The 13,090-nt window shown below is 38.3% G+C and overlaps 1 protein-coding gene across 1 annotated transcript in view; it reads left to right on the top strand.

The window, feature by feature from the left end:
* Positions 1-466: 466 nt before the first annotated feature.
* The window catches only part of LOC147064741 (C-type mannose receptor 2-like), a 37,814-nt gene continuing 25,190 nt past the window's right edge, over positions 467-13,090 (top strand). Inside the window, exon 1 of the mRNA XM_085958024.1 lies at positions 467-688. Coding sequence (XP_085814150.1) covers positions 637-688 — 52 coding nt within the window. The 5' untranslated portion in view covers positions 467-636. The remainder of the gene's footprint in view (positions 689-13,090) is intronic.

The following is a 13,090-nucleotide window of genomic DNA, read 5'->3' as shown; positions in this document are numbered from 1 at the left end:
TCCTATTAAGATCGGACATGGTCGGAAAAAAAAGTATTTAAAGTATATATTGCGGTGTTTCTATACAACTAGTTTTTTTTTTATACTTGCTTCTTTACTTAGTAATAAGGTTTCCTGTTATTTAATTATATTAATTTAATATATAACGAGAATATTAAAAAAAATTAACTGTTTCAGTGTGCATTTGCCATTGGTGAGTGACTCGTGAATTATTAGAATGCAAATGTATTATAATATTATATGAAAATAGCAGCTGTAGAATTTTGTTTTGCGTGAGAATTATCAGCAAGTCATTAAATAAAACTTTTGCAAATTGGAAAAACCTCTGATTTTGAATAATAAACATAAATGTAAAATCATTTACATTAATAGCCACTTACTGTCAATCCAAATTATCAACGCAAGAGATATAAAAAAAAACACTTAGTTACGAAGCCAATTATATTTCTTCAAACATTACAATAATAATATTATGTAGAACAATAATCAATGTATACATTTACAATAATAGCCATAATATCATAAATGGAAGTATTGAAGAAAGAAAATTTATTATAAATTGCTGTAAATAAATTATGTGTCAGTTAATAATGTCCCATTGACGCGAACGAAACCAGTCCTGATGACTATTGAACTATGTGGAATAAATCATCCTCATCAGCCTGGGTCGATCCACTGCTGTATAAAGGTATCCTATAGCTCCCTCCAATATTCTTGCTATTTATTTCTTTGCTGCCATATACATCCACCGAACTTTATAAGTCCATCTATCCAGCGGGGCTTAGTGCGTCCTTATGGGCATTTAGTGCCCTTTAAATACCATTTTATGACGGCATTTGTCCAGCCCATCGCCATTTCACCTGCTTAGCGACGTCTATCTAATTTCATACTCTTGTGTGCTTTCTTATCCATTGGTTTCATTTGTGATATTTACGCGTTATGCCCATCATGCACCTTTCCATGTCACATTGCGCTACTCATGACTTTTGGATTTCTCTTACATTAACTATTGTTACATATTATTATACTTACGTTGCACATGCATACGTGAGCGTCAGTAGCATACATTAGTTGAAGGTCGCTTTTGAAGATACTATTCAGACGCTCAAATGTCTCCACGCAATCTCGTCGCACATACCACCAATACCGTCAATTGAGATTTGTTACCAAGATAGACGTAGTTGTTGACCCGCTTGATTTGAGTACTATCGGTTAAGATTGAGGCCTTTGGAAGAAATACTAAATACTATTGTATTTTATTGTGGTACATCACTTTTATAAATAACTAGCTGAAGTACCCGGCATCGTACAGGGTCGCTTCGTGGTTATATTTATCTTAGATATTTAAAAAATAATAAGAGGTAATTATTTTTTTAATATTAAAATATCTGTGTAATACAATATGGTAATATGAAAATAATTCTAATAGGAGTAAAGGTCAAATAAAAGAACACTAAATTAAAATCAAATACAAAATATGAAAACGTTATTAATGTTATTAATTTGTAGTAAAAATATCAAAATTGGATGGAACAAACAAACAACACACTTTGTATTTTATATAATACTAATTTAAACCTTTATTTACCTTTATCTTAGAAATTTATCTTCGCAGGTGTGCGCACAGTAAAGCTCAAATTACATTGGCAGATTGCGTCTGGCTCGATCGTGTGCCACAACTGTCAAAATCTATTCTCTATGGTTTTCAAGGATCGGGAGCGATCGTGAGTAAAGTAGGATAAATTCTATTTGCCGTTGTCCCGATCGTTTTGACGTAAATTTGCGCGGGAATAATGTTCAGTGTTGCCACTATCTAACAAAGAAATAGTTTTTGGTCAACCTATATTTTTAATAATAGCAACACTATGTTTATTTTAAACCAATCAAAAACAAGGAGCAACGATGTTGAATCGTTGCGTGTAATTGCAAATAGTGTTAAAACGCTGGCCACGACGGTCGGCGTGGATCGTTGAATCGGGTTGGGTCTGCGCGTCTGCTAATGTAATTAAGCCTTGACTGACAAAAGTTTCATAGCAATCGGATGAATGGTATAGGAACGCATACGAATAGAAGAAGAAGATAGTTGTACTAATTCAGAAACCTTTGCGGGCGTGCGCACAACAACTGGTCAAAATTTTATCGCGATCGGATGAATGGTATAAGAACGCATACGAATAGAAGGAGATAGAATAGAAGAAAAAGAAGAAAATGTTGTATCAATTCCGAAACCTTTGCGGGCGTGAGCACAACACTTGATCAAAATTTCATTGCAATCAGATGAATGGTATAGGGACGCATACTAATAGAAGAAGAAGGAATAGAAGAAGAAGATGGTTGTGCTAATTCAGAAACCTTCACGGGTGTTGGCACAATTACTGACGAAAATTTTATTGCAATCAGATGAATGGAATAGGAAAGCATACGAATAGAAGAATATAGAATAAAAGAAGAAGATGGTTGTACTAATTCAGAAACCTTTGCGGGTGTTACCACAAAAACTTTTTTTGTTTGTGATATTCCTCGGATTCAGGGCACCCGAGCTAGTCCCACATCCCCTTCATCTGTACTTTTATCTGAAATATATGTTTGTATGAATTTACGTGTGCGATTTTAGTTTTGTTTTTCCCTGTTCTTGAGGAGGACCGGGAGAGGTTTATACCTCCAAATGCAAGGGTGTTGTTTTATAATAATTGATTTTATAGGTTAATTCATTTCGAATCCTCATGGTCTCGAACCACCCTCTCGGCCCACACCGCACCGACCGCGCTGCCGCTTTTGCTCCCATCGTGACGATCGTTACGCCGCCCGACCGGGCCCTTTTTGATGCATCTGGGTTCTTTTTCTTTGACATGAGGGATGAGAAGGTTGCGAGTTTTGGATTTCAGGCGTGCACCAATCACCAGCTCGAAGTGAAGACCGATGAGAAGAAAAAAAAGAAACACTTTGTCAGGTAACCAGTTAAAACTTGTTCGTTCATCAAAAAGTGAACCGCGGTGGGGTGAAAAACTCCGAGAGTGGGGTGTGCAATACTTTCGGCCAAAAACCCCACCGCTGTGATTTTTTCTGAAAAGGAATTGGTATTAGTGGTCCTTGGTTGTGTTGGTCGTCTTGGGCTGCTTGGCTCTGATAGTAGAGGTAGTGTTGTTGGTAGATCCTGGTTGTAGGTGATCCTTGGTTGGGTATGTCGTCATTGTCTGCTGAGGATCTGAAAGTATAAGAAGTGTTGGAAGGAGCTGGTTATTGGCGTCTGCTGCTACTGCTTTGGGTCTGTAGATCTGTAATTGGACAAGATTTTTAGTGGTTCGTTCTTGATTTTACGGTGGTTGTGAGGGTTGCGTCTCAGTATGGTTCATGGTCTGTTGAATTCAGTGATGCCGTTTATGTCATAGTCGTTTAGGTTCCTGATTGATGGATTGGGGTGGTTTGTCATGGAGGAGTAGAATTTTATTGTTAACTTTTGTATGTGGTCTGCTAAAGGTTCTACTTCTAGATCGTTGTGAAGGGTCGTTACTCTGACGTATCTAGGGGCGCCGGTGATCGAGCGTAAAGATACATTTTGTACTGTCTGTAATTTTTTTATTAGATTTAGGTTTCCGTGAGCCCAGATGGAACAGGCGTAAGTCATGATTGGTCTTATAATTGCCGTGTATAATAGACGTTTTCCTCTGAGGGAGAGCTTGCTGCGTTTACCTATCATTAGGTTGAGTCTTGGTCTGGCTATACTAGCTTGTTTTTCTTTTATATGGATGTGTTTGAAGAATGTAAGATGTTTATCCAAATTGAGGCCTTAGTATTTATCTGTGTCGGTCCAGGGGATGGCCATGTTGTTCATGCGCAGAGATTTGCTTGTCTGCTGTGTAGGTTAGTGCGGTATGATAATACGATTGTCGCACTTTTTTCAGCGTCGACTTTGTTGCGCCATCTCTTGCACCACGTGGAGATGTTATCTGTAGCTTCCTGTACTATTTTTGTGGCGTGGTTTCTGTTAATGGACTTGGCTAGAATTGCGGTATTGTCGGCGTATTGGACTACTATGCAGGATCTTGCTATGGAGTTGTGTGGAATGTGAATATCTCTAGTATATAAATTGTAGAGAGTTGGAGCTAGTACTGAACCTTGGAAAACTCCAGCGGTGGGAGTCCGTGTGGTTGATCTGGTACCGTGGTACTTGACCGAAAATTGTCTGTCTGTGAGGAATGAATTTAGGATTTTAATCATGGGGAGGTCGACCTCTGCTCTGGAAACAACTGACGAAGGTTTCATCGCGATCGGATGAATGGTATAGGGACCATACGAATAAAAGAAAATAGAATGAAGAAAAAGAAGATGGTTGTACTAATTCAGAAACCTTTGCGGGTGTTACCACAACAACTGACGAAGGTTTCATCGCAATCGGATGAATAGTATAAGAACCATACGGAACAGACATAAAGACAGACAAACAGACAGACAGACATTCATTTTTATGTATAAGATATAACCTATACTCTTCGCGCGAGCAATAAGTTGACAAAGTTTTATCGTAATCGGATGAACGGTACAGCAGCGCATAAAATACGAACAAACAAACAAATATTGATTTTTATATATTAGATATAAGATCCTCTTGCCGCGCACTAGTGTTGATATTGTATGTAAATTTATAAATTATTTTAATATGGTATATTTTATGTTTCATTCTCTTATCAGTACCTACTATATATTTATTGTGTTTTCCTCTTATAGTCATTTTTAATAACTTTCTCTAATATATCTGTTATAGCTGTATTTTATTGTTTGATTTAATTATGCTTTATGTGTACGTCTGTTATTGGGACCATCACTTATTCATTATTTAATTTATCTCATATTGTGATTGATTCTGTTGGTTGCACTAAATAAAAATTAAATATATTTTTTGTATATATAATATATAGTAGTCGCGAGGAGTGGAAGTACGCTGTTAATATTTGATATAAAAATAGTGCACACTAAACTTTTTCAGTTATAAACAATTGTTTTCATTGAACTAAGAATACAATTTGCGATCGATGCTGGTTAGTTTTTAAAATTCAATTGAGCCTGTTTAATCCAACTCTTCATCATAAAGGTTTCGACAAAGGCAGTCGACGTTAATTGCTTTGATTTCGAATGCGCCAACCAACCGCGTAAACATTCGACTTTTATAAAAATGTTAACAATAGTAAAATAGAAATCGTCGGTTGATAGTTATATTTAGTACACAGGGTATTAGAATCATCAAATAATATAACCAATAATAAATAATATTAACAACTTTTGACTATTTTCTCTTTTAGGTACATAGACTATACGAGCAGTCGATAACTTACTTTTTTGAGAACTGCATGATAAATCATAACCCCTATAAATCATAACCCGTTTAAAAAAAAGTTTTTTTTTCGGTTAGGTACATGTTCAAACACGCGCATTAATATGATCTTACTCCTTACTTCTGTTTCAGTTTGTCAATTTATGGCTACGGCCGTATGTTGTAGCTTAACTACTAGGGAATGCCAAAAAAAATGGCGTATTTAAAAAAACACTACCTTATTCTTAGGTCAATAATTATTATAAAACAATCATTATTCATAAGATGTTTATCACACTTGAATGGTCAAAGACATAGCTTATAATTAGTATCTTTAGAATTATCTTCAAATGTGTTAATCTTGCTCATTTTTTGAATAATAAAATGCCTAATTCTTGTCAAATTTGGGATCACAGAGATTATCGATATAATTTTTTATCGTAAATATTTCACTATAATAATGTCGACATAAATTATACTGATGGTTTTATAAATGCGGTTAAAAATTAATAAATGTAAAAAATTCTAACACCACTGCACATTTATGTACTGAAATATGACTATATTCTAAAACATTAGAGCGAGAGGTTTAAAAGAATACTATGATATGTAATAAAACTACTTTATGCAGTCATCAAATGTTTAAAATAAAATATAAAGGATAATAAGGCTTCAAAATTATATAAATAGATTATCTACAACGTTTAAGGAATGTCCAGGATCATGCTTTGAAAATAGAACAAAAGCTCCATTTTGACCTACGCTGTGCATGTCACCCCTTACAAAAAAAGTGGTTGGAAAATTTTAACATATGCACAGTGAATAATACACTCTTTTTTTAATGAAATGTGAAAATGAAATATGTCGTTAACGATTTCATTTTTTTCGCTCTAGACAAATTTGCGACACGTTTCATCAGTTTGCACGAATTTATTGTTGAATATTATTATTAGACGAAAAACGATTTCATGTACTTATCAAATATAGATACATTTTTTTATTTATAAATAAGATTTTTATAAATATTTATTCAAAAATATCATCAGTATATTATAGCGATAAGTGATAACTTACTTAAGTATACTGGAGTATTACTTCAGTAAAAACTATGTTCATAGTATTTTGCTAATCTAAAACTGCAATTTAAAAGAGGCAATGCCTACAACTCTGAAGCAGTGTAAGTCTTGTCTGAAGTAGGTCATGGATGTAAAAAAAACATCTGGTACTGGATATACCTCCGGGAGAGACTTGAAAGGAGAAGGTCTTAAACCAAAAAGCCTATAATGACTTCTCGAAAGCATTCAATAGAGTCGACCGTGACATCTTGATGGGAAAACTCTATCGGGTTGTCGGTAGAGTTGGGTATTTCCCGAGAAAATCTCAATCTCGAGATTCGGGATTTCCAAAAAGAATTCTCGAGATATCGGGGAATTTAAAAAAAAACATGTAAAAATCCTGAAATCAGTGTAAAAACAGACAAATTTGAAACAAATATTATCTGTTAGATTAGTAAGAAGGCAAACAAAATAGATGTAGGAAAACAAAAATAATTCAAAACATTACAACACAGACCCAATCGCTGCGTCTGCAATCTCGTATGCTTTTGAGACGCAAAATTCCCTGATTTTGCAAAAATTGCGCTCATTTTGAGTCGACGTTGGCTTAATAATTGTGTTAAATGCCCCGATCAGTCTTTGAACATTTTGAGTTTTCTGTCGACTTTATTGATAATTAATATAACATCGTTTTTTCAATTAATATTTGATAATAGAGAAATCCAGAATCCCGAGGAAAGATTCTCGAGATCCGGGATTTCCCGAAATGTTAAAAATTTCAATTCTTGAGATTCGGGATGAAAAATCTCGAAAATATCTCGAGAATTCCCATCGGGACATTCCCGAAACCCAACCCTAGTTGTCGGGTAGATTCCTCGAATTGTTCGGTAGTTATTTTAGGAATCGTTAGCTATACGTATCGTATGGCCTGTATCAGTCACAGATCTTTTACACATTTTCTGGTGTTCCTTAGGGCTCAAACTTAGGGTCGTTGCTGTTCACGATTTTATAAATGATATAGCATTGGTAATAAAAATGCTATGTTTTTGTTGTTCGCCGATGACTTGAAACTCTTTTTGAAAGTTGTCACCTTGGACGATTGTTGTCAGCTCCAACTTGATATAGATAATATTATATTGGAGTGCGACAGGTGTAACAAACTAGAATTATTCAATATTGATAAATGCAATCTTTTGTCGTTTACGAGACCTTCAAATCTGTTGTTTTACCAATACTCGATGCATGTCAAAGTTCTGTCACAAACATCATCTGTAGTGGACTTTGGCATCACGTTTAAGAGTAAACTAACATTTTATTAGCCATTATAGTAACCGTACCATTTGTAACAAGGCGCTTAAGATGTTGGGCTTCGGCATACGTACTTCCCGGGTATTTTCGGGTGTTACGGTATTAAAACTTTTGTAGTGCTTTTATCAGTACCTATATTATATTAAGTATTAAGTATATTGTAATGATAAAAATATCTGTAAAATAATATTTAATAATAAAACATTAACTTTTCAGTTTTTTAAATACATGTTGATTATTTAAAATAATTTAAAATGTAAATAATCAGAAAACCGTATTCAATTTGAGCTTATTTTCCTTAAGGTCGTTGCGCTCCTCTTAATAAAAATGATTCAAATAGAATAGTTTAAAGATTAAATCAATTTATTATAATTTAATTACATTCTTACCTGAAGACAAATAACTAGAAGCGTCAGTAAAAACTAAATTCATATTTGTATGCATTGTTGCAGACATCCGTACCAATCTACAGCTAATTGATAAACTGCAATTTAAAAAAGATAATGCTGACAACTCTGAAGCAGTTTCAGTCTGATCCTATTGTCCGGAGTAGGAAAATGGATCTTAAAAAACATCTGGAACTGGATATACCCCGGGGAGAGACTTGAAAGGAAAGGCCTTCACATAGTTGCTTCACAAAACCATATAGAAACTGTGTCGTAAAGACAAGGGCCAAAAAAAACAGTATATGCGCAGAAATAGAAGCACACAGAAACTAAGCAATGAACTAATACACTTTTATCATAATGACTCTGCCATCGAAAATCACTCATAAAACGTGGGTTATTGAAGATTAAGATAATGATGGCAAGATCATAACTGGCATTGACTTTATTATGGATAAATAGAAAAGGTACTGTATAAGGAATTTTCAAAATGCATGCAATAAACGTTTAGTCCAGTCAATCTGTACTTTATGGTTGCAAAAGGTCGGGTAGAAGATTTTTTTTTAATTCATATATATGGTAATGAGTGACAAGAAAACGAATTTTGCCAATTCGGATGACTTCGGCACAACTTTTGACGTGCAAAAAACCGCAAAATTTTGGGTGTCTTTTTGGTTTTTCACTTATATCTCAAAAACGGTTGGTCGTAGAAAAATATTGTTTTTCACAGAATTCAAGCTTATTAAATTTTCTAAAAATATCTATGTTACACGTTTTTTTCTATCTTTAACCGTTTATGAGATATTTGTTGTTGAAAACACGCGTTTTAGTAAAAATCAAACTTTAATGAGAAGAAATACTAATCTAAACTTAAGATCTTACAAATAAAGTATATTCATAGTTTTAGTAATGATTGCAAAACAAATGTTAATATGTACAGAATAATAATATTCACCAAACATCTTAATTTTCTAACCGTTTCTGCCGCTTTGGTGAGGTGGAGTAGACAAAGGTTTTACGTCGTCAAAGTCTTGCAATGCAGCTCCCACGTCGGAATCATTATCCTACAAAACTATATATATTCTATTAATTTGAAAAGAATGGAGAGATATTATATATATATATTAATTTCATATCATCCATTACCTGTTCATTACTGAGAAGTTCTGCTTGAGTATAAAAGTCATCTTCTTCAGCGTCCTCTTCCTCCAATCCAGAAAAATATCTGCTACATTTTCACAATTTACACCACTGCAGTTCTTGCAAATTGACGAACAGTTCATCCCTGATTTTCGACAGGTACTACGAATCCATCGCCAAGGACAGGACGACAGACGAGGAGCTCCTCCCGGAACAACCAACCCCCCCCCCCCCCAGCTCCCTGACTCCCAAATTACCATCACCACAGACGACATCCACAGCTCAGACTCCAAAGATGAGGAGGACAGCCGAACTAACTCCTCTAATTCCTCATCATTCACCCTCCAGGAGACGGTCCTCAACGACAATACTCGCCAGACACCCAAAAAACTGGAGACAATCTTGGAGGACGACTCACCCTCCCCGCTCAATCATTCCACCCCAATGTCACTCAGTAAAAAGGATCGCAAAAAAAGAGATCACAACCTGAATAGGAGCAAATCCTTGAGCTCTACAAAAAGCTCGCCTAAGGCCCCCAAAAGCCCAGCCATTGCTTCTCCTCAACTTCCTCAACATCCTCAACTGCAAATCCCCATTCCGGCCTCACCGGCAGGATTCTCTAGCGCCAGTTCCAGCGCCAACTCCAGCGCCAGCTCGCTCCCACCTAACCCCTCCCCGGCAACAGCCAATAAAACGTTAAAGGTCCCCCCCATAATCATTCATGACAAGGCCGCATACCGAAGCTTTCAAACGCACGTATTCCGTGCAGGAAAGCCGATATTGGAAGCAGTCGACACCAATAGGGGTATGAAAGTGACATTTCCGACAATGGATGAATACCGATACGCCCAAAACCACCTCCAATCAAATAAAACATCTTACAACACTTACGAGCTCCAGACGGACAAAACCTATAAAATTGTAATCAGAGGCCTAAGCACGAATTTTTCGGAGGCTGAAATTCTTGAGGAACTCCAAGTCCTCAACTACCCAGTCCTTAAAGTCCAGAGGATGAAAAAGGGCCAGAACAGAACCCCCATGCCCTTTGTGCTCTTGAATGTGGAGAAAATTGACAGAGGAAAGGAGGTATACAACCTTACCTCACTCTTCCAGGTCCGCATTCAGATGGAGCCCATAAAAAGAAAATCCTCCGCCGGGCAGTGCCACCAATGCCAAGGTTTTAACCACTCGGCCATGCACTGCCACGCTCCTCCTAAATGCGTAAAATGCGGAGGAGACCACATCTCTTCATCATGCGCGCACACTCGTGAGATGGAACCAGCGACCTGTGCAAACTGCCAGGGCCCGCATCCCGCTAATTATAAGCTCTGCCAAAGCCGTCCCGGCAGCCAGAACTTCCCCAGACGCCAACCGCCTCAACCTCTAATGAGCCGGCCGGTGCAGCGTCCAAACGCCTGGTCCGCAAGAGCGGCCTCCCAGGCATCCGACGCCACCCGTCCCCAGACCCATCCCACTGCCACAAAGGTCCCCGTGGCACAGCCCTCAACATCCACCTGCAATTTCATCACCCTCCCTCAGGATCATCCGCAGGTACAGCACATATTGATGCTGTCCCAAAGGATGCAGGCCCTGACGGAAGATGTCCATGCCTCGCTTCAGCTAATCTGCCCAACCCTCTATGGCCGGTAAAATAAAACCGACATCACTTCAGACCGCGTTCTGGAATACTCGAGGTTCACTCCTCAACGACAAACATGAAGTCCGAGACACTCTCACGAGACACTCCGTGAGCACGACATTGACATACTTCTTGTCAATGAAACATGGCTCAAACCCTCGCACCGTCTTAACATACCGAACTACACTATCCATAGAACCGACAGACTTACTAAACGTGGCGGAAGAGCCATCATCGTAAAATCACATATCGAGCACTGTTCAACACACTTACAGCCACTCGCGCGCGTCACACGTCCGGCTATAGAATCTACCTCGATATTAGTAACCACTAAGAATTACGGCTTAGTTAAATTTACAGCTATCTACTGTCCACCGCTACAGAAACCCACCAGGTCAGATTTTGATAACCTATTGGACGCAAATAATATTCCCACAGTCATAGCTGGAGACTTCAACGCCAAGCACCCTGCTTGGAACAACCGTAAGTCAACACCTCGTGGAGTATTATTATACAATTTCATTCAATCTAGCCAATCAGTGATAGTCGAACCTCTGTCGCCCACTAACTTCCCAAGCAGAGGCTTGCCTAGTATTCTCGATTTCGCCATCATCCGTAATACCAATTATATTCCCATCATTCGTACGGTAGATGAACTCAACTCAGATCATAAACCGGTCCTAATGTTTCTCGGGGACGCATTGGACCCTCTAGTTACGTCACCAGATTCCCAAAGATATAAAGTATCCTGGGAAGACTTTTTTATTCATCTGGAGGAACACCACACGATTCCATTAGATCTCTCTTCAACACTTAAGATAGATTCCGCAATAAAGGACCTGACAGCCCCTATAAACGAGGCGGTCAAGTCTGCTTCCACTTTGATCAGTCAGACTGATACCCACAGATTGGATATGCCAAAATCCACCAGACTCAAAATCACGGCAAGAAACCGCGCCAGGAAAATCTCCCAAATCCTGGGGGACCAGCCCTCCTTCCTTAAGTTTAAGAAACTAAGGAAGGAGGTTCGTCAACTAAACGCCATACACGCTAGTGAGACCTGGAACTCTAAACTCACAGAGTTACTTAAGGGCAGTGACCCCTTCTGGAAACTCTCTAAAGCCCTGAGGATAAAGAAATGTCCTATCACTCCTCTGAAAGCCTATAATAAAATGGTCTTCACGACCGAGGAGAAACTCGAGGTATTTGCGGACAGCCTCCAAAATCAATTCAGACCCAACGAGATAGACACTTCTAAAAGGTCCACCAGATGACACCTAAAATCAATTGAAGATAGAGCCAGTGCAATAATACATGATAGAATAGTTCCTCCACCATCTCCGATTACACCAACCTCCACTAAGGAAGTTGAATACGTAATCTCACGACTTAAAAATCGTTCAGCGCCAGGCAATGACGGAGTGAGCAACCTCTCCCTCAAGAATTTACCAGAGAAAGGCATCCTTGCCTTAACAGGGATCTTCAATGCCTGTCTAGGGCTGCAATACTTTCCAGATGGCTGGAAACTTGCTGACATCATTCTTCTGCCAAAACCGGGCAAGGATCACACACTCCCTGAGAGTCACCGGCCGATCAGTCTCCTCCCTACGATGAGCAAACTCTTAGAAAGACTTATAAATGCCAGACTTCAAATCATTATCTATGAGAAGAAACTCATACCAGACGTACAGCACGGGTTCAGAGCCGGTCACGCCACAAACCACCAGCTGCTGCGTGTAACAGAATACATAACAGACGGTTTCAATCACCATAAATATACAGTTGGCTTGTTCTTAGACATTGCTAAAGCTTTCGATAAAGTTTAGATCGAAGGACTCATAGTTAAACTCTCTGAGGCCGAAATCGAACAGCCAATAATTAAAATCTTACACTCGTTCATCACCGACAGACACTTCGCAGTCAAACTGTTCGGAGAAAGATCCTCAATCAGACCCGCAAGCGCCGGAGTCCCTCAAGGCTCCGTACTAGCTCCGTCTCTGTATAACCTATATACAAGAGACATTCCAATCCCCTTAGATACCCCTTCAGATTTGTGCATAATAGCACAATATGCAGACGATACAGCGATCCTCTCTCGATCGATGAATTAAGACAGAGCTACAGAATTAGTCCAAAGGTCGGCCGACCAGGTTTCCGCCTGGTGCGACAAATGGCGCAAAAAAATAAACGCAGACAAGAGTAACGCCATTTGCTTCAAGCGCAACTTTAAAAAGCGATCTAGCAAACGAGAGCG

Source organism: Rhyacophila brunnea, unplaced genomic scaffold (genome assembly GCF_057557595.1).
Source record: "Rhyacophila brunnea isolate RB1 unplaced genomic scaffold, BYU_Rbru_1.0 scaffold_7, whole genome shotgun sequence".
Classification (NCBI taxonomy): Eukaryota; Metazoa; Arthropoda; class Insecta; order Trichoptera; family Rhyacophilidae; genus Rhyacophila; species Rhyacophila brunnea.
This window is presented reverse-complemented; position numbering and strand designations above follow the sequence as displayed.